This window comes from Trachinotus anak, unplaced genomic scaffold, assembly GCF_046630095.1.
Source record: "Trachinotus anak isolate AG129_WGS33_773 ecotype Australia unplaced genomic scaffold, CSIRO_AGI_Tana_v1 ptg000014l, whole genome shotgun sequence".
Lineage (NCBI taxonomy): Eukaryota > Metazoa > Chordata > Actinopteri > Carangiformes > Carangidae > Trachinotus > Trachinotus anak.
Genome location: NW_027273865.1, coordinates 18031987 through 18054252, shown reverse-complemented (window position 1 = coordinate 18054252; position 22266 = coordinate 18031987). Strand labels below are relative to the sequence as shown.

Genomic DNA, 22266 nt, shown 5'->3' with positions numbered 1-22266 from the left:
TCGCCTTATGTGCACTTGCTGGGCTTGTTAACTCCTCACACAGCCTCTGAGGATATGACAATCTTTTGTTTATGATGTTTGCTTTAGCCTTAGTTTGCTGCAGCATACAAAATGCTCCTTTAGTGATGTGTTTAATTGGCTTATATATATATATATATATATATATATATATATATATATATATATAGACTATTCAGTTACATTGGCCTTATAACTTTCCTCCATGGTATATTTAGAAATGAGAGATCAGTGTTCCTCTCCCTCAAAGTTCCTCGTCAGGATCAGGACCATACATAAAGGTGCATTATTTATGTGATCTTGTAAAATAGGTCAAATTTCATAAATAGAAGAAAGAAAAGAAAAAAAAACAAGATTCTGTAAATGTTGGCTTTGGAAAAAATATTCTAGAAAGAATCAACTACTCCAACCAATATTGTGACTAAACAAAAGTATTGTTGATGCTGGTTTAAGATGCTGGTTTATAAAAGGTTGACTGGTTGATGGGTTGATTTACTGAGTGGCCGGTGTTTCTGTTAGCAGGTTGAACCACTGGCTGACTGACTCAGCGGCTGACTGGCTTGTGACTGTCTTTGTGAATGCCTGCCTTACTGGGTGTAAAGCTGTTTTACCAGTAAGTTGACTCGGTGACAGACCAACTGGCGTGGTGACTAACAGACAGTCACTGGTTGACTAGTCAAATGACTGACTGCTGAACTGCCTTTTGCCCTTTGTGGCTGAATAGCTTGGAGATAATCATGCTGACTTACTGGCTAAATATGTGGCTGGATAGATGATTATGTACTTTAATTGCAGTAATTAATTAATGAATGAACTGATTGACCAACTGACTGAGTCAAACGGACTGTGACTAACCGACTGCTTGGCTTGCCTCTCCTTGCATCTGAATGAATGCTTGCAGGCTGATTAAATGTCTCGGTGGTTGGCTAACTCGTTACGTGACAGTCTGGCTTTTTACATGCTGAACTGATTGATTGTCCAGTTGGCAGCCTGAATGAATGACTGGACAGTTAGGTGTCCGTCCAGTTGGGTGCCTGTATTTTTCATTGGCTGGCTAACTGGCGTACATAGCAAGTCCTGTCTGCCTTTTTGGCTCCAGTGTGAAGTGTTTCATGTCTTATCAGCCCCAACCATTTGCTTCCACAAAGCTGTTCTCCCTTCTTCGCCCACCCGTTTTCCCTCTTTACATCTGTCTTTTCTAGCCCATCCCCTCTCTCTCTTTCTCTTTATCTCTCCTTCTCACTTTCCCTTTTTCTCTTTCTATCTGTCTATTCTCCCTGTAGCTATCTCTGTTTGTATTCTGATCTGCTCCTATATCTGTCTTCTGTTTCATGCAGCCAATCCACATCCGTCTCTCCAGTTGCTTTTCCACCAATTTCTCTTCCCCATTCGCTCCCTTTCTTTTCCTTTCAACTTCCTGATCTTTGCCCCTATTTTCTCTCCTCTTTTCACCTTCTCTTGTTTTCTGCCATGCCCTGACTCATGACGCCGCATTACACCAAAACATGATGCGTTTCCTACCAGCAGTGAATACATGCACTAACATCCAGTACACACACACACACACACACACACACACACACACACTTGCTCACAGTGTTGGCATTACTACCTTCATGCTGAGACAAAAGCTTCTGGGGCAAACTGATAACAAACCATAAGGATGTTTTAAAGAGAAACAGTGCTACTGTTGGCAGAGCTCCCATTGGTATGCGTGTGCCTGTATATGTGTGTCTGTTTATGTATAGTGGCTTACATTATACTAAATTAACTTAACCAAGTAGCCTCCTGATTTCAAACACTTGACCTTAAAACACGATAAACCTGCAGGTAATTTGATAGAGGAGGGAACAGAGATGGCTGTATTCTCCTTGTTAAGACAAATTAAGGAAATGATGCCCCTTGAGATTCAGTGATTTAAGATGAAAATGAAGCAAAGAAAAAAAGCACTTCAGTTTTTCATGGCTCCTGACAATCACAATCTCCCAGTGTAGGGTCAAGACATTGGGTATGTGGAGCCCAATAATCAATACAAAGCACCTGCTTGTGCTTCTGACCTGGAGTTTAACAAAATGTCAAGTAGAGTTCGTCAGGAATCTAGTTTTAAATTTCAGCACCAATTGTAGCTCTAAATGAATATGCTAAAAGGAACTGGTCAACATTTTGAGAAATCCACTTATTCACTGTGTTGCTGAGAGTTCAGTGAGAAGATTGATTTCACTCTCATATCTGTCCATTTAATATGTACCTGGAGCTATCAGCCAGTTAGCTTAGCTTAGCATAAAGACTGGAAACAGAGGGAAACAGTTAGGCAAACCAAAAATCCGTTTATTGGCACCTCTAAAGCTCACCAATATAAAACATTATATCTTTTGTTTGAAACAATGGTACATAACTTTATTTTTTTCTATTATTTTTCAGTTGAAATAAACTCCAAAACTCATCTTAATGTGGAGAGTTGCCCTTAAAGGCTTTTGTGAACCAGACTCATAGAACAGCCTCACCTTTCAAACCAATCAGAGAATTAGTCAGTCAATCAATATTCAACTTGTACTCCTCTTGCATCGACACTTCAAGCTAGTGTAGTTAGCTAGTGCTGGAAGACATTACTAAGGCTGACTCACAAGCTAGCAGGCCTGCATTAGGTGGACGTATGTAAAGGGTTTGGCGGAGTGTCACAGAGCAGGGAGAGGGAGGGGTGGGAGAAGCTGTGGGGTTTGCGGTTTAGTCTTGATTAGGATACAAGAAAAGGAATCAATCTTCTCATGTAATGCTCAGCAAGACAGCTCATAATCATATTTCCCAAAATGTCAAAATAGTCCTTTAAAATTTACTTTACTCTGTGAAATTAACCTTATTTGCCTCAGGATCTATTGTATTTTCTCAAAGGTATTGCAAAATCATTTTTCTTTTTGTCTCAACCTCAAAAATGAAATGACAGAAGAGAGAGAATTGCTGAATTAATTAACAGTGAATGAGATTACTGTATATAGAGCTCATCTTTTCTATCCACCTAATGGATTGGTATTAAAAAAAAAAAAAAAAAGTCTTGTTCAAGTGGCTCCAGATTCTTGAATTTGCAGTCTGCCCAGTACTGCAGCATTTTAATGATTTTTAAAGAACATGATCTGCTTACTATATTATCAATTATTCTCTATGATTTGCCTAAATAATTCTAGCTAAATATTCCCCCATAATGAAAAGTGTCTGTTTTATGTTTGACTTTGTGTTCATATGGAGTTGTTTTTGTAGAAGCATGCACCAAATATCACAGGCAGCTTAGTGTCATTCACCTGAGGAAAGGCACCAAATAACCTCTGCCACAAAATTTAAGCATGTTCCCTCACAAACTCTCACATTTCTTGTCAACACTATTTGGTGGGTCTGTTTAGTTGGAAAATATCAAGTTTGCTGATCATGATTGGAAAAAAATAAATAAATAAATGTCATCATACAGTACTTAGATTACATCTTTAAATCACCAGGGTTTTACTTTAAAACATCTTTTCCTACTTGCATCTTAATTTCTTTTTGTCTTTATCCCTTCTACAGAGCAGTCTTGATGGCTGTGTTGATCTATTAGAGGAAATTAACTTGAAACTGTTTTGCTGTTCATTAACACTATGATTCATGTTGAGTCAGTGGAATGAGCGCCCCGGGACCTGCTAATGGCTCTGATAACGACATTTTAGGAGAAACGTTTTTGTATGTTCTGACACTGAACACAATGGGCCCAGTTTTTTGTATTTGATGATGAAGTGTTTGAGAAAAATGTTCAGCATAAATGAAGAACTGATTTTTTTTGTGTGTGGTTGTTTTTCAAAGCAGTGTATTTTGTTTTAACAAATCTTATACTGATTACTGAATAATGTTTATTTGAGAAATATGGTAATGCAATGCTTTGGGTGTTTTTGTTTGTTTTAAAGTGTGTGTCTCTGTCAATCTTTCATGTGTAAATGTAAGATTATTCGTATTACTTGAACAAGAAGAAACTGAGCACCCTGTTCAGATCTGGCATTAATAAGAGTCTTGCGTGATCCGCTCACACGTGATCAGCTCTAAGTACGTCAGTTCACACCCGGCATTAAAATGTGTCTCCCCATGCATCGAGTGGCCACTTGTGATCAGATCTCACATCTCCGCTTCATATGCAAATAAACATTAATGTAATTTGTTTGCAAAGACCAAAAGCGTTGTTGTTTTTAGCCATTTTGACTATGACAAACGAGTCTGTTGTCAATGTGTTTGTGTGTGAGAGAGACAGAGAGGAGGAGGGGCTGAGCAAATCAATGCACTACAGTCAGTTCTACAATTAAATAAGGTTTTAGCCAAACAGTAAAAAAAAAAAAAAAAAAAAAATAGAAAATCAATACATGAAAGTCAATGTTGATAAACATTGGGAGAAGTGTAAAACTATTTTTGGTTCATTATGAAACTGCGGTGGGACTAATTAGACTGTGCCTGAAGACACTACTTGAGTTACGTTCACACCTAAAAGAATGTGGCCCAGACCACCTCCAAATGTGGTCTGAGTGATTGGATTTCAAATGTCTCCACAGTGCACCTTGGATGTGTTCACACCGGTACTTAAAGCTGTCCACTTCTGATTGGATCACCTGAAATGCGTGTTAATGCCAGGTGTGAACGGGGTGTGAGTTTTTAGTCAGAAAATGATGCTGAACTCACTGGACTTAAAAACAAGAAGAATCTACGGCCATGCTAGTGGCTCCGTAAGGCTATGAGCCTTTTGCACAGCAGTGTTTTGAGCTAAATGCTAATGTCAGAATGCTAACATACTCAAAATGACAATGAAAGCATGTTGATTTTTATGAGGTTTAATGTTTAACATGTCCATTGTTTTAGTTCAGCGTATTGGCATGCTAACATTTGATAATTAGCACTAAACACAAAGTGCAGTTGAGGCTGATGGGAATGTCATAATTTTGTCATTTTTGTTTGGTCACAAACCAAAGTACTTGACAAATATTTAATAATAGTAAGAGAGAATAATTTTTACATTTGGATACATGTAAGTCAACTGAATATTAATTTATAAAATAATTTCTCTCACTTCTCTCACTTACCTCTCAGTTACACACAAATAGGAAAGGTAATGGTTGCATCACAAACTCTGAAGAGAAAGAGGATCAATTTCTAAATCCAGTTTTCCTTTGTAGGTTTTGTTGGTATTGCTCAGTTTCCACTGTACGATTTTTTAAAATCCCTCTGCCTTCCTTGTTCTTATCTAGACTTGCTTTCAATATAATTTATTTTGCAGACCGAATGAAGATTCCCTGTTACTTCTGTATCAGAGCGATTTCAGTGCTTATTTGACACCTTTTAAACCATGTTAGTCTAAAAATCCCCTTTGATTTCACTGTTCTTGTTTTCTATGTGAACCAATTTCCTGAATGAGGAATTCAATTCAAAACATGTTATCATTTTTTATTGTGTTGAATGATCTCCATAAACCGTTTCATAGCTTGGGAGTGTTGGATTTTATAAAAGCCCGCTTGATTAATTAGATGAGATTAGTCTTTGATTAAAAAGGGTTTGATAGCATTTTAATAGGCTTGGTTTCAGTTGGATTACAGGGTGAGCAGCCTCAGGCATAATACCATAACTTACATCTCCTGATGGATATGCTGTCACTCAAAATGCTGTGTGTGTGTGTGTGTTTCTTTTCTCTGTGGATATCCAAGCCGCTGTAATGTGTGTGTATGTTTCTCTGTGATCACATACATGCGCGTCTTTCATAATACGCTCACCATCTCACTAGACAACATTAAACTCTGCTCTTGCTTTCATCTTTGTGAACTGCATGCACAGCAATCATTCCACCTCTTATGACACATTATCAAAGCAGCAGTCTTCATCCCTTTTTCTTCTTCCACCCTGTATTTTTGCTCTCTCTCTTGTACATTTCTCTCTTCCCAGCGTTAGTGTTGTTCTGAGTCAGGTGAAGGTCCCAGTGGAGTCGTGTAGAGTCAGACAAAGGCATAAAACAAGGCAGTGGAAGTCAGAAATACAAGATATAAAATATCTACCTCAGACATGGCCTTTTAAAATCCAACTCATATATTTTTACCCATTTTATAAACTGTGCAGCAGTTTCTATCAGGTTTTGGTGGCAGCTGTGTTTGATTGATTGATCTTTGACAAGAGTTTATCTGTGAGATGTCTATCTACTTTAACAGCTTAAAAACATTGGAAATACATGCACGTGTGACTTTTAGATTGCCTTCATCATCCTACATCTGTGCTAAACTTAGTCTCTTATTATAATGTGCACATATATTTTTGAGTTCTAATGTTTTGATCATAATTCTGCTTTTAATATTGGTTGGTTTCCAGGCTCATTTCTTTTAGCAGAAGGGGATTCTGTCTGCAACATTGCATTGGTGTATTGCATTGAGCTGTGCCCCTTTGCGTATGATAAAAAAATATATATATATCAAATAAAAAAGTAATATAAGTTTCTTTTGAAAATGTACATACCTATATGTTTTTCAAAGGATAATTTTCCTCTCTGTCATTTTTCTTTGCATGTGTTTTTCCTTGGTGCAGTGTTTACAACCAAACTGCTGGGTCCTCTTGACAAGTCTTCATTTCATTCCTTTCAATAATCATTGCTGTCATGTTCCTCCAAACAGTTGTGTCTTTCTCCCCTTATGCTTGTTTTGTAGGAGGGTCCCTATGTGATGCTAAAGAAGAATTGGGAGCTCTATGAAGGCAACGACCAGTATGAGGGATACTGTGTGGACTTGGCTTCAGAGATCGCCAAACACATCGGAATCAAATACAAGATCTCCATCGTACCTGATGGGAAATATGGAGCCAGAGATCCAGAGACGAAGATATGGAATGGCATGGTTGGAGAGCTTGTGTATGGGGTGAGTTTGGATTGGAAATATCTACGACATTATTGACTTTATAGATTTTTTTTGTCAGTTACTTTTGGGATTCATTATTTCACTATTAGCAGTGGTTCTCAAACTTTTTCACATCAAGGATCCCTAAACTGACACAAATTAGTCAACAGACCCTCATCTGATAAGATTTTTGATCACTGCTCTATTACAGAAAGTGCTTGAAACTAGTCATACAATCATATTATAATATGACAATAGTCACATATTCTGTCATTGTGTTACTTATGGATGGAATAATAGAAATGAAGAACATTTATAAAAAAAAAAAAAAAAAAACAATAGCAGAATTGCTGTTGCTATGCATAAATCAGTTGAATGTTTACCCAACCAGTGAAAGTAGGAGGGAGAATAGAGAAAAAAGATGAGTTTTAAACTTTGAAATTATTTGATTACCATGATAGTGTGAAATTAATTTGCTATCATTTGTCTAATAGATTAATTCAGCAATTTATACAGCATCAGACTGTGTCTTTAGAATTGCTGAACACACTTTATTTCAAGATGTTATGTTACAGCCCCATTTGAAAATGGATTAAACTACTATTTCATGTCACTAATCTATACACAATAACCCATAATGTGAAGAATAAAAATGCACTGTCCAGTATATACAGGGTAGGATAATATAACAGGTTCAATTTAACCACATACTGTAAAGCAATCCAGTACAGCAACATCACACATTTTGGGCACAGAAAATGTGTCGTTCAACACTTCTCTGCCACAGCCTCAACATTACTTCAATATTGTAATCTTCGTAGAGGTCATATATACTGCAGAGCTATTATCATTTTATGTGATCCTGCTATTGTGACCCCACCAGGACTCAAAATAACTCTCATGTTGGACATAAACTCGAGCCCTGCGTCTCCTTAGTTACCGTGTCAGTTTGCTGCAGAGATGCTGTGTCTGGAAGGATACATTTATTTCTTGAGAATTTGGCAAGCGTGCTAATTATGCCATTGACGCCCATGCACAGTCTGGGATTTCACATCGCTGTCTCAATGCAAACTTTATCAGCATGCAGAAAACAATGTCAGTCGTCACTTTGCGGAAGAGTGAAAGTGGAGACGTTGCTGCAGAACAGCGACAGAATTAATTAGCCTCCAGAATCCGTATAGTGGAAGGTGACACAGCAGAACGGCTGCATTGACTAATCAGGTCTGATTTGTTTCCAACACTCGCCGTCCTTTCTGATGGCTCCTCTGCCACACAGGGAAGTTTTCAGCACTTTGTCCTCTACGCCTCTTCACAGTTACTTTTCTATCTTTATGTCCCTTATTCTATGTTGATCTGTATGACTTTCATCTTTTCTTTCATGTTGTGCACTTTTGTCTCCCGTCTAGCTCTAATTTACTTCATCTCTCTCTCTCTGTTGTGCATTGTTTTGTTTTGGTTTTTTTTTACATATATTCCTCTGCCCTCTCCTCCCCTATTTTCTCTCCGTATCGTATCTGATTTCCTTGTCTTTCTTTTGGTGTTTATTCTCCATGTAACATCTTCACTCCTTGTAGTAAAGAAAAATTATTTGTTATGCTGTTATTGTCGCTGCTTTTTCCTTTAAGACTGCAGACACAGTTTAAACACATAAAGGTTCCCAGAAACAGATACTCAGTGTACTGAATGAATTATGTTTTTGACTCTTACAGATTTTGCGTGTGTGTGTGTGTGTGTGTGTGTGTATACATGCAGTTGTGCATGAGACTTTGCTGACTAATTTATATTCTGGCAGTGTCACTTTCATGCCTATGTATGAATTACTTCTCTGTCATTCTACTGGTTTTCCCTGTAGCTCTACGCTCTCTTTCAACCCTTCAATCTCCCCCTTCTTCTCTCACCCACTGCACCAATTCCCTTTCTTTACCTCCTTTATTTCCTTCATTCCCTTCCTTCCTGCTTTAAACTCCACTGATCCTATATGGATCTTGTCAACTGTACCTGCTTTTTTTTGTTTCAATTTCTTTTCCTTCCTCCATTATTTCTCTCCTCAGACTTCCTCCTTTTAAAGACAACAGAGTTCACAGACAGTTCCTTCCCACCTATTTTACAACCCCGTTTCCAAAAAAGTTGGGACACTGTATAAAATGTAAATAAAAAAGAGAATGTCATGATTTGCAAATCATGTAAACATGTAAATATTTAACTGATGCCACAACACCTTTCAAAAAAAGTTGTGACGGGCAACAAAAGTTCTGGTTGGAAAAGTTGTGTAATGTTAAAAACAAACACCTGGTTGAATATCTCACAACTAATTAGGTTAATTGGCAACAGGTCAGTAGATGAAGCCAGCATCCCTGATGGTATGGGGGTGCGTTAGTGCTCATGGCTTGGGTAGCTTGCAAATCTGGGAAGGCACCATTAATGCTGAATGATATATATGCAGGTTTTGGAGCAACATATGCTGCCATCCAGACAACGTCTTTCTCATATTTAAGACAATGCCAAACTGCGTTCTGCGTGTATTACAACAGAATGGCTTCATAGTGGAGGAGTCTGGACAGTAAACTGGCCTGCCTGCAGTCCAGACCTGTCACCCACTGAAAACATTTTGCACATCGTGAAATGAAAAGTACGACAAAGGAGACCCCGAACTGTTGAGCAGTTGAAATCCTGTATCAGGCAAGAATGGGACAACATTTCACTTTCAAAACTCCAGCAACTGATCTCCTCATTTCCCAAACGTCTACAGAGTGTTGTTAAAAGAAGAGCTGATGCAACAGAGTGGTAAACGTGCCCCTGTCCCAACTTTTTTGAAACCTGTTGCTGGCATCAAATTCAAATTGAGCATACATTTTTCATAAAACCGTGAAATTTCAGCATTTCAACATTTGATGTTGTTTTTGTTCTTTTTTCAACTAAATATGGGTTTACATGATTTGCAAATCATCACGTTCTGGTTTTATTTACATTTTATGCAGTGTCCCAACTTTTTGGGAAACAGGGTTGTACATGTATTCACCTGCACCACCACATCTCTGAACTAAACAAAACACGCACCTTTCCGTCTTTTGTGCAGAAAGCAGAAATCGCTGTGGCCCCGCTGACCATCACTCTGGTGAGAGAAGAAGTGATCGACTTCTCGAAGCCTTTCATGTCTCTGGGTATCTCCATCATGATCAAGAAGCCCCAGAAGTCTAAACCAGGTGTTTTCTCTTTCCTGGACCCACTGGCCTACGAGATCTGGATGTGCATAGTGTTCGCTTACATTGGAGTCAGCGTTGTGCTGTTTTTGGTGAGTGAGTGTTAAAAACTAGAAGTCAGAGGATGAGCTGGGTTGCAGGACTGTAACAGATTATTAAAGCTCTTCAATAAATGAATGCCGTTAATCATTTCTCAAGTATTGTGGCATTACCTTTATCCCCTCAGCTTGAATATCTTTCTCAGTTTAAAAAAGCCTTTGTGCAGGAAATCATTAGCTACGTAAAGGTTTCCTGTCTGGAAAGAAATAACATCACAGGCAGCTCTGTACGTAAGATATGCAAATATTTAATGAAAGATTTAAGAAATGAAAGTTCACATAGTCGAGATCACATTGGCGTAAAATTCTTTGACACCAGAGTGTCTCAATATTCAAGGAAACATTTTTCTCTTCCACTGCACTCGCAAGAAATTCACCCTCTCTGGTTTTGTTTGGTTTTGTTATTTAGCTGTTACGATCATTGCTGAGCTAATTTCTCCCTCTGTCTGTATAAGAGCTTAAATGCATTTTTATTTGTTATTTTGACACACCTCCACCAGTCATTCCTCCTTTATAGACCTGAATGATCTCCAGATGATGATGATGATGATTTCTTTTCCTTTGCTGTCCCAGGTGAGTCGCTTCAGTCCGTATGAGTGGCATGCAGAGGAGCCAGAGGAGGGTGCCACGGAACAGGGCCCCACTGACCAACCTCCCAACGAGTTTGGCATCTTCAACTCCCTCTGGTTCTCGCTGGGAGCTTTCATGCAACAGGGCTGCGACATCTCGCCACGGTAAGGGAGGTGAAATGGAGTGTGTGAGACAAACAGAGAATTTGTGAATGCGCGAGTCAGGCAGACATAGAATGGAAGTATTTGAGTCAGTAGGAGGGATGTGTTCATAAGAGTGTGTGTGGGCTGGGGATAGCGTGTGTGTATGTCTAACTGTCTGCAATGTTAGAGTGCTGTAGTATTAGGCTTTGGTGATTCAGACTGTTGACAATGTGAATCACCTCTCTTAGCACTTTCCTGGCTTTCAGTGAACTGGACTGATACTCCAAGACACCGTGTGCTGCAGAAGCTTACAATGTGCTCGAAACCCACACACACACACACACACACACACACAAGCATACACACACATGCACACAAAAGTGAGAAGAAACCATGTGCACACAGTCCAGCGGTCATGTCCATATGGGTGTGCAATGGTAGGAGATTTAGCGGGTTTTCTAGGTGTGTATGAATTTTTAATGCACCACTGAAGAGGCAGAGTCCAGCTGTATTTTTAGAATATTTATAAGAATATGGCATTTTATTATTGATAACATGAGAATGCAGTTTAGTGAAATATTCATGGCCGTCATCCTCAAGACCTTTAGGGAGCAAATCTAAGGAGAGAAGGAGCAGTTGGGAAAGCGCCAGTCCAAAACAAATGATAGAAAAGAGTGGTTAATGGTTAATAGGCTGAGCCGAAGTGTGAGCCACAAGTATGTGAATGGACACTTCTCACTTCATCATAGAGGTGAAGATGAAGCAGTTAGTGGTTCATATTGTACCATAGGACAAAGATGAACAATTACAAATTCAGATTTACTTTTACTACGCACTGTAGCTGGGTTTCCATTGCAGTTTTGCACAAAATAGAAGCTACTTTTCAGAAAAGTCAACAGAACACAGGTGCAAATGGTCTGTGTTTCCACTGAGTGATGTTATGTGAATAAATCTGGATTTTCTTCTCTCGCGATATCATTTCAGTTACACGTGATGACGTTTCTCCAGCAGTCTGCCTCTTAGTTAGAACTGGCTCCCTGGGGCATGATACAGCAGCGCAACCATTTGAATCCATATCAGTTTTGCGAAATATTGCTTTGTCGTTTTAAGTTCTCAGTTTCAAATTGTGCATTAAGCAGATTAACGGAAACGTGCCCACCCTTAACATATTTGATTCTGTATCCCTATCATTATAATGTGCAGGATTCTTTATTTGGTGGTAACCGTAGTGATAATCAGTCATTGCTTTGATGTTTTGCCCTATATGTAGGCACTGGTTCAACATGTTATAATGAAAACGCTCTGTGTGGACATAAAAACTTCATACATTACTTTAACTTTCTGTTTGTTCCACACATACTTCTGTTGGTATTAGCACTTCACATTTGAGTAAAGAACAAAACTTAAACATCGGCTGCCCAAACTTCGCTTTCTTCCTCCCTCTCTTTTGTTCTTCTGCCCTTCTCTTTCGCTCTTTCGCTCTTTCATCCATCTCCTTCACTCTCTCTCTTCTCCTCTCCGACACCTGTCGTCTCCAACTCCTCCCCACTTTACTGTGAATGACAGGCCAATTCTAGCCCCAAACACACAAAGTGGAAAACACCCACACCAGCTGCATGCAGCCACACTCACACAAACACTCAGGATGTGCACATAAATACACAGAGGCTTCGCACACTGACATTGCTTGCGCACACATAAAAAATACTCAGTGTGCAGTTTCACAACAACCCAACACACACATGCAGATCTCTCCATCACTTGCAGACCCTGTTATAGATGTGTGTACATAAGCTACAGCTGCCATAGCCATAATGTGATACTTAACATGAAGTCAGTGTTCGTCATGTAAATCACCCTGTCCTGTCACTTCCAATACAGCACAAGTCCTCTATAGGCCAGAATTACTGCAGTCATAAATGCCAGATTATATTCTTACAATGAGAAATCTGTCACTTAAAGTCTTTTTTCTTTTTTTCTTGTTCTGTTTACTGGACTTTTCACACAAGAGGTTTCAATGGAAACTTGAGTCTGAGATGTCTTTCTCATAAAAACTTCTCGAATGGTAATAATTTATCATCAAAGACCGGCACTACAGCTGTATTTAATTCTGTGGCTCTGTTTCCAGGATGATCAGGGAGTAAACTGATAGAAATATTTATTTGAATTGTGGTATGCAACCCCTGGTGTGTGCAGAACAGAGATTTGGAGATGCATAGCATTTAACTGTAATATAGAGATATACTAACAAACATAAGCTTAGTTATTGCTTCATAATAAGGAGGAGGAGGCTGTGGTGGAGGAATAAAAGCACTGAGGGAGCAGCACATGACAATGGCTAACAAAAAAGTAATGCTTACTCGCTGACCAACTCATTTTTAAACGAAAGTGTGGTTTGGAGTTGCTGTATAGACACAGTCACTGCTTCTTTCATTGATACTTTTTTGTAATAGCTCTGCACCTTCATGTGTCGTGAACATGATTATGCTTCTTCCTCACTGATGGTAGCACATGCAATAACAAGTCTGCTTGAAACAAACTAATTCATACAGCATGTTATCTGGCAATGTCTAAAAGCAAAAGCACTGAAAGAGAGGGGTGAGACGCAATGAATCATATAAATGGTGATTACAGTCATTTATGGTTTTGCACTTGGCTGTACTTATGAAAAGTGATGGACAGAATGAAAAAAGAGACCTGGACAGGAAATGTCAAGTCTTGCCTACTTTCTCATGTCGACACATCTGGCCAGTAGCTGTGTGAAAAGTGACCATGCTTGTCCAAATGTCGTTTTTTTTGGAAAGTTATAAAAGTCGTCAGATGCAGTTCCCATAGTCTAGTGTTGAAGGAGAGGGTTAAAGACACTGTTAGATAATTTAATGAGCTCTTTAATTTAAGTGTACTGAGGCTCTAAGACTATCTAGGATACAATTAGTTCTATAGTGTCATTATTGATAACCATCCAGGTCAGCTGACATGACTAAAGCTCCCAGCCTGAACAACAACCCTTGTCAATGTTTTCTCAATGGCTCTGAGGCAAATGTAAACAAAACGCAAATGGTGTGATGCTACACTCACATATTACACTCTCTGCTCTTCGCAACACATTCCCAGCTCACCCGACTTATTTAATCTGTCACACTTCCACTTCTACTGCTACACCACTCACTGTGAGCATTGCTGCATCATCATCATCATCATCACCATCATCACTCTGGCTAGGTATAGCATTTAATCAGCGTCACCTCCACCCCAGCATCCACCTGTAACCACTGATTGTAGTGAAGGAGTCTGAGGGAAGGGAAAATTGTTATCATCACTCCCTGGGCTTAAGTGTGTGCTGCGGGGGGAGTGATGAGGCTTGACTGACTTGCTCAGACATCAAACACTGACTGTACCTCGTACTCATAACCATTTCACATGAACTGACTGACTGAACCGCCTATACGACACAATTTATGATAATTCAAGAAACTGTAGGACACTCCAAAGAGGTCATGTTCAAAGAGTTAAATTAACTTGTTCATTAGATTAATTGATGAAGAAATTAAATAAACCCGCAGACCAGGCTTTCTTCCATAAAACCGTGTGATGGATGAGCCTCCACTGTAACACTGTGCTCTGCAGAAACACTAGATCATGTCCTTAGAAAGGGAGACGTGTCATGCATATCATTGTGTCATATCATTTTTTCTTTCCCTCCTGTACATTCCCTTTAATCTCCCATTCCTTTGTTCACCTTTGCACGCAGGCAAAGTCACAATGCTAACTTCACACGCAACTGACAGCAGCTCCAGCAAAGACAAAGCTATTATCACATCACAAGGTATATCCCTGCTGCCGAGGCAACTCCTTCGAGTTTCTCTCTAACCGAAATAGCCAATATTTTTCTTCTACATTAAGAAAATATATGTTCACTTTTTCACCTTTTCAGTTTACCTTCCCTCTATTATCTGCACGGTGATGTCTACAAGCAACGCAGTAAAGTACTCGCAAAGGAGAATACATTGGAGAACATTTCTTGCTATTGTCTTGATCGATCACAGAGCATGACACTCTTTTCTGTGGTGTGTTGATTTAAGAAAATAAGACAGGTGCAATTCTACGTGGGCATCTGAGCTGGTGGAGCCTCACTTTCTGTATGCATCAATGATCAAGTAAATGCCTTCTTAAGAATTAAATGGAGTTTGTTGGATGCCATGTCACAAGAGCCACCAGTGAATTGATGCTATATGAGTTTGAGTGCAACGATAGCATCAACGTAGAGATTAATCAGCTATCTACACCTCCATATCTGCGAGTATCTGAAAATACTGAGAGTACTTTGCAGTGCAATAACTGCTGCAATATTGAGGTAGACTTTTATGGTGGAGCTGGGAATAAAGGGATGGAGGCAGCCACTACCAGAAGAGATTTTTCTTACAGACAGTGTTAAATCTTTTTTGTTTGTTATATATATATATATATATAGTTTCTTTCTGAATGTGTTTGTGTGTGTATGCTTTGCTGTCTGCCTGGTTGGCTATTTACATGTATTTGTGTTTCTTAAGGAAGCACACATCCTCTTCTTGTATTATCTGTCGTCTCAGTCTGTCTTATAACCTTCACGAGCATCTGCCGGCCAACTGGTCCATATGTCGAGACTTGTGTTGTTTGATTTTATAAGCTGTGTGTATGCGTGTGTGAGACTGTGTCTGTTGTGTATTGTGTATTGAGCTGCCATAGTAGGTCCATTGATATTCAGTGTGGGTCCCTCTCTCCTTGCTGCAGTCATCTCTGCAGTCTGGGAGACACAGTGTAACACACACTCCTACTCAACTCTCCCACTTTTTTCTTTCTATCTATCTATCTGTCTATCTTGCTAGCTAGCTACTTAGCTACCTACCTACAGAGCATGTGTGTGGCGGTATAACAAGATGCTCATGAAACATATCAAACACCTCTTCCTCAGAGACGCATACATGCTCTGTCTCTTGCAGACACACCAACTTGTGTCTCCTTCACCTTTCCAGTCAAGCAGAAGGTAATGGCAGGCAGCAGACATGAATGCATTCGCACACACTTACACAAATTGTCAGAGTGACCTTGACGCGACATTTGCACCACCCACCTGTCATCTTTCAGCCCAGGCTTTTGGATCCCTAACATCGCTGATTGGCCTGGTCACCACACGAAAGGTGCGAACAAAGTAACGGACAGTTAGGTGATGGGACTGGAATTTTTAAAAAGTGGAAATGAATAAATGGCAGAAAAACTGACAGGGTGTACATAGAGAAAGACCAAGAGCAAGTGCGGGAGAGGGGCAGAGAGATAAAGTGATCACCAGTGAACATCCCAGAGGGACTGGGTCTGTCTCTGTCAATAAACATCTGAAATTACAGCTCTCTTCTCGTGTGTGTGTGTGTGTGTGTGTGTGTGTGTTTGCTGCTGGGTGAGGGCACTTGTGTGTGTGAGTGTCATGTGTAAGCATTGAGTAAATGGCCGTGGGTGTGTTGAATAGTTAATGGTAGCAACAGATCCAGCTAATGGCATGACTAACTAACTACAGTGGAGCACTGAAGCTTACTCACTAATTAATGATTACTCTCAAGGTCACTGATTAGAACCCAGTCAGCCTTGTGTTTATGAATTTCTTTATAAATCCTATAAATAATCATCTTGCTGTTCTAATCACACTGGGTATCTTTTCTGCTTCACTTTTATCGTCCTGCTTTTTGTTTTATTTTATTATGCCCTCCATTATCTGCCTGTTGCGCCTTTAATCTTTAATCTGTTAATCTGATTTGCTTTCATGTGTGTCTGTTTGCCTGCACCCCCTTTGTTCTGCCTCCATCTACCGTAGAGTCTCTCTGTCTGTTTCAATCAATCAGTCGATTTACTTTATTTCACACCTGTCGTCCATGTAACAGAATGATAAGAGATAAAAGACAAGGAGGAGAACCAGAAGAAACTTTTTCAATGTCCTTCTGATCCTGAATCGTGTCTTAATCAAACATTCATGCCTCAGATTCCTAAAACATCAGTACACTCAACATTTATTAGCATATCTGTCACCATCACTCGATAGAACATGTCTTGTTTGCTCCCCAATCGGAAAACAGAAAGTGTTGCATTTCCCCTGTCAGCAGGCCTTAACAAACAAGGAAATGAGTTCTTAACAAGCCCGTGATTTGCATAATCAAAGGGAACGCATGCCACCCGTGATGTCTGGTGTGTCCGCAATAGTTTGAAAATATGATTTCATCATTCTTCTTAGAGGCAAGGCAAGTTTATTTATATAGCCCTATTCAAACACAGGGGAATTCAAAGTGGTTTACATAGGCATAAAAATACATGAAAATATTAGGCATTAAGAAGACATTAAAATCGTATTTAAAAGATAATACAAACAGAAACAAAAATGCTTTAAACATAAGACAAGAAGACATAAAAATTACATTTAATATACAATAAAAAATAAAAAAAAAAGCAAAAGCAAGCAAATTAATAGTTAGAGATGAAAAAGCAGTTACGGATTTCATTTATTGTGAAGCTGCAGCAAACAATTTGTGTTAATCCCTGATTTAAAAAAGATGACAGTTTTAGCAGAGATCAGGTAGTAAGAGTAATAGAAAAAAAACACAACTTGTTGGAAGATCAGTTCGGGGCATTTTGATGTTTTTCCTTTTACAGTAATTGAAGCTTGTAAAACACATGTAAAACTGCTTGGGAATATCCAGGATTACTTCTGAACAAGACTAAGCATCTATTCCATCAATTTAGATCAGCGTGTTAGCATGCTAACAGCTGGTAATTAGGACGAGACAAAAAGTAGAAATGTCATTAGTTTTGCAGGTATTTGGTCATAAACTAAAGTATTGGACAATTTCAGTTTTTACCAGATTTATGCACTGAAGGTTCAACAAGTCCTTCAAAATAAATGAATAATTATTAATAATTTGTTTGTTCAGGCACTGCAGAACAATGCATAAAAGCATTTTCCGATCCGATTCTCCTATCAACAGGAAATTGTTTTCTGATGTGACATTGCAAAGATTCTACAATAACATCACCTTACAGACTGACAGCGTCATAATTACTAAAGCCATGAGAGAACGTTTGGAGAACTTTTTTGGGTTGTTTCTCTTGGGAGGACATTCTTGTTATGTCAGGGAATCAACATCCAGCACTGGTTCAGTCAGTTGCTGTCTGTGGTTTGTATCTGTATGTCTTATAAGTGTGTGGCTTTGTGTTGCAATTGCGTCCACAGTTTTTTCTGTCCAGATGATTGTGATTATTATCATTCTTGTCAGTGACAAAAAGCATAATCTGAAGAATGAAGTTGGGGGTTGAACTACAGGAAACATCTTTGTCTTCCATTAGTTCTCATAAAGATAACAAAGAAAACACGTGCAAGATCGTATCCACACACTTCTGTTAGGTGCATTGAATGAAGAGAAACTGCATAGCTCAGAACTGTGTGTTTGTGTATGTGTTTGTGTGTGACAGTGTGAGCGTGTGTGAGAGAGAAAGAGGAACAGCATGCCATTAATCTTTCACACAGAGGATTGCAGAGGCAATCTGTTGGCTATCATAGATGATACATGACCCGCTATAGAATGGCTCGCCTGTTGCATACCAACACACATAACTACGACAACTACACACGGAGGCAGCACGCACAAATCCTCTGCCTCAAACACACATGCACACTCATGCAGGCATAAAAAAAGTCAAAATCAAGGATGTCACTATGTGCACATTTCAGCACACACACTTGCACATGAATGCCTCCACACTCACACGTCTTGTCTGAATCAAGCACGCTCCATCGGCCTCTAGTAGGTAAACGTGTTCTCCAACTTCTCTCCAAGGCCAAACTCTAGTTAATACCTCTCTCTCTCTTTTTCATTCACCCACACCCACACACGCACACATGCACACTAACAAATCAAGGACTACACGTTTAGAAGTAGACATGCTGTTCATCATGTTGTCCTCAACCAATCTATTTTCCTCTTCTGTGTAGTATAGTTGTCTTTCATGACCCCGGAGATGCAGAACCATTTTAGCTGCACCTTCTGAGATTAAACGCTCCAAACGGCCACATACAATATGGGCTCCCCTAATGACGTGATCTGGTTTTATTGACACCATCATTTATTCCATCAGCATCCATTTTTGCTCTGAAACCCTTACCTGAATTTAAATTGACAGGATAGAGGGTAAATTTATGGACCTAGGAATTCCATCCGTCAAGCAAATATCTTATGACAAAACACAGCCAGAAATGCAGTTTGGTGTTGATGAATGTTTGGTTTTGGGTCACGATGCTAACAGAAGAAAAGATGACTCCAATCAGCTGCTGAACTTAACAGACTGATTACATGCATATGAAGTATTCTAATCATTCCTTACACTTAACCTGGTTTGTTAGTGAGGTTTGTTACAGTAGCAATGTACACACACAAAAATACTTGCAGCTTTGTGCTGCTGCTGTAGCCAAACTCCAGTCCAAGATCTGACTTCATTCTGCCAACTCAAAGTAAGGGCCACAGCTGAACAGTTGGCTGTTTGTAAAATACTATGTGCTTTCCTACTACAGAGCCTGTCCACTCGCAGCATCAGTCCAAAAGCGTATAGAGGTGTTTAAGTAAAGTCTTACCAGAATACAGTCATCACTGGTTTGGTCTAAAGCACTGACCAGAGGAACAGAGATGGTCTCCTGGCACTGCACTGCCCAATGCTCCCAGTGTTTGAAACAGGTCAAATGCAGAGGACAGATCTCACTTGCCAAAATGTGCTGTACACAAATAAATGCACCTGCTCTCAGGCTCAGAGGGTTCATGAGATGGAAGCCGTGTGTTCCGTCACATTTTGGTAATAACACGAACATAGTGAGCGTTAGTGTGCACACTGCTCTTGAGTCCTCCCTGTATCTCTTTATCTCTGTCGTCCCCTCTCTGTCTGCGTTCTTGCCATCCTCTCTTGTGCTTTGCCGTGCATTTATTCCCCCCTCTCTTTCTGTTTGGATGCCCGCTCACTCCATCAGGTCAGATTAAAACGCTGTCACAGCTCGTTTACCATCTAACCAATCAGATCACACGCCCCTGCTGGCCTCTGTGGGAGACCCTGTAGAACCTATGAAAATGAGTTTCTAAATATGCCAACCTTGTTCCTTCCTCCTCTTCTTCCTCCTCCTCCTAAACACTGTCATCATAATCATCTTGTTATTCGGAACTGCAAGTGAACATCCCCAGTAATATTTTTTATTAGATTCACATTTTTTAAATATTATTATCATTGTCATTATAACCCGCATTTCCATCAAAAAACAGTAACAAGCTTTTACCCAAAGCTAGTCATGTAAATGTTTTTAGTTTGTAGTCTCTTGTCCATTGCTTTTGAAAGTCAGAATTATCACTGCATTTTCTCAATCAATCCATCACAAATTCTCATCTGGTTCTATGGTCTCCTAATAAGTATGAACTCAACCTCAACAATTTCTTCTCAGGGGAATCCATTAAAGTTTATGCCAGTTTCATTAATTTAGGTAAACAGATCAATGCCTCAAGGACAAATGTTATCAATTCATATTTGAGTGTGTGTGTCTGTGTGTGTGTGTGTGTGTGTGGGAGGATTAAGAGGTGCGCTGGCTTTTGAAGAGCAGCAGAATGCAGAGTTGCTCCAAAAGGTGACAATTTATGCCGAGTCAGGCGTCACTGCACCTCTCAGCTCTCTCACAGCTCTTTTCTCTCTCCAGCACGCACTCTTTAAAACCCAACTAACCCTAAAAATAACTCACGAATCACCGCTTTCACATCAGACTGGAGGTATCACCAAGCAGCTTCCTTTTCAAGGAAGAGTATATGAACATAGGGACTATTATGTGTTTTTTATAATACAATGACTCTGTGTAAATGTTTATAGAGATGAACCCACCGGTAATTATCACACAGTTCTGCAGTTTACCTCAGCTTCACTGTTTGAGCATCTTTCAGCTCATTGCCTTTGTATTTTTGGTTAGACAACTGTCAGGGGGCTCTCATAGTATCAGGCACCTTATAAGCCCAATTGTCTGCGTACGCTATATGCAGACAATTGGGCAGACAACGCAGCAGCTAAAGAGCAAGATATTCCCCTCAGGAGTTGGTGGAGACAAAAAACTGAGCTACAAGAGAGTGAACATTGGACTAACATGTGCCAGGTAGCCAGGAACATGAATCCAAATGAATGCCCATGTTGTTAGATGTATAAATATGCTATTCAGCTGTTGTATGTCAGATCTACTTCAAAGGTGATAATATGATAGTGTTGTGTTTACAGTTTGTTTCTGCTGCCCCCAAGTGGCCAAAGAATCTGTTTTTGATCAAATATACAAATAGAGAAAATTAAAACATTAAATGGTGGTAGATGTTTTTGAAAATTTTGGAAAAAAAATGTCTGGAGGTGAGGTGATTCAAAATGACATTTTCAAATCACAGATTTACTGAGGAGCATGATGGATGTATTCATACCGTCTTAATGTTTCCTTTGAAGTAAACTTTTTAAATTTTTTTTTTAGAATAGATTAGTTAATAGCCAAAAGAGAGGGGCTCCAAAACATGATTTTTTTTTTTTTTTGTTATTCTCTGTGAATGCAATGGCTCTTTATATTTTTATGCTCTAAAGAAAACAGAGGAACTGTGAACATATGTCTCACCCAATAACCTCTTCTCTTTCTTTCTCACTCTTTCGAAAGCGTGGGTGTTTTATGTCCCTCTTTGTGCCCATTAGAATTTCATGGTCTTTTATTGACTGCAGCGATTAAAGGAAAACTTAACACCGTGCCACCTTTGCCCATCTCTGTCTCCTTTTTTTTCTAATGTGGTCACTCATGCTCGCTCTCCTTCCCTTTACTCGGTGAAAACAAGTCCATGTAAACAAAATGAATTGCCACTTACTTTGGTGCTTCTGCTCACAATTGGTAGATAAAGAGAGTAAACATGGAGGAAAAGGAACGAGAGATGAGGATAGCAGAGATGGAGGAGAGCACTGATCACAATCTGTTTCCTGCAGACTTTGTTATTGTTGGTGCTGAATTGGTTCGAGCGTTGGAAGACAATTACTCTAGCAGCGCTGTCATTTTCAGAGTGATGCACACATTGGTGTTGAAAATGCTTTGTTAAACTGCACTGTGTTGTGTTGCATATCTCTGGCTCAGGAACTAACCTTGATAATGTGTCCTTCCCTCTTTTTTTTGTTCTTTATTATGTGCTCTTCTGTAACCGTTTCCCTCATCTTTTCCTCCATCTTTTCCTCATCATTCTGCATCATTCTCATCTACAATTCCTTTCCCTCATCTTCTAAATCTTGACGTCTCTCATCACTTCCTTCTTTACCTTCT

The 22266-nt window shown here is 39.4% G+C and overlaps 1 protein-coding gene across 7 annotated transcripts in view; it reads left to right on the top strand.

Annotated features, from left to right (window-relative positions):
• Window positions 1–22266, top strand: part of gria4a (glutamate receptor, ionotropic, AMPA 4a) — a 251711-nt gene that overhangs the window by 209353 nt on the left and 20092 nt on the right. For all 7 annotated transcript variants that reach the window (XR_011693439.1, XM_071496138.1, XM_071496134.1 and 4 more), the window contains 3 exons: window positions 6705–6911; window positions 9967–10182; window positions 10762–10922. Coding sequence is in view for 6 of the 7 variants with exons in the window: in XM_071496138.1 (XP_071352239.1) it covers window positions 6705–6911; window positions 9967–10182; window positions 10762–10922 (584 nt within the window). In the remaining variant the exon portion in view is untranslated. The remainder of the gene's footprint in view (window positions 1–6704; window positions 6912–9966; window positions 10183–10761; window positions 10923–22266) is intronic.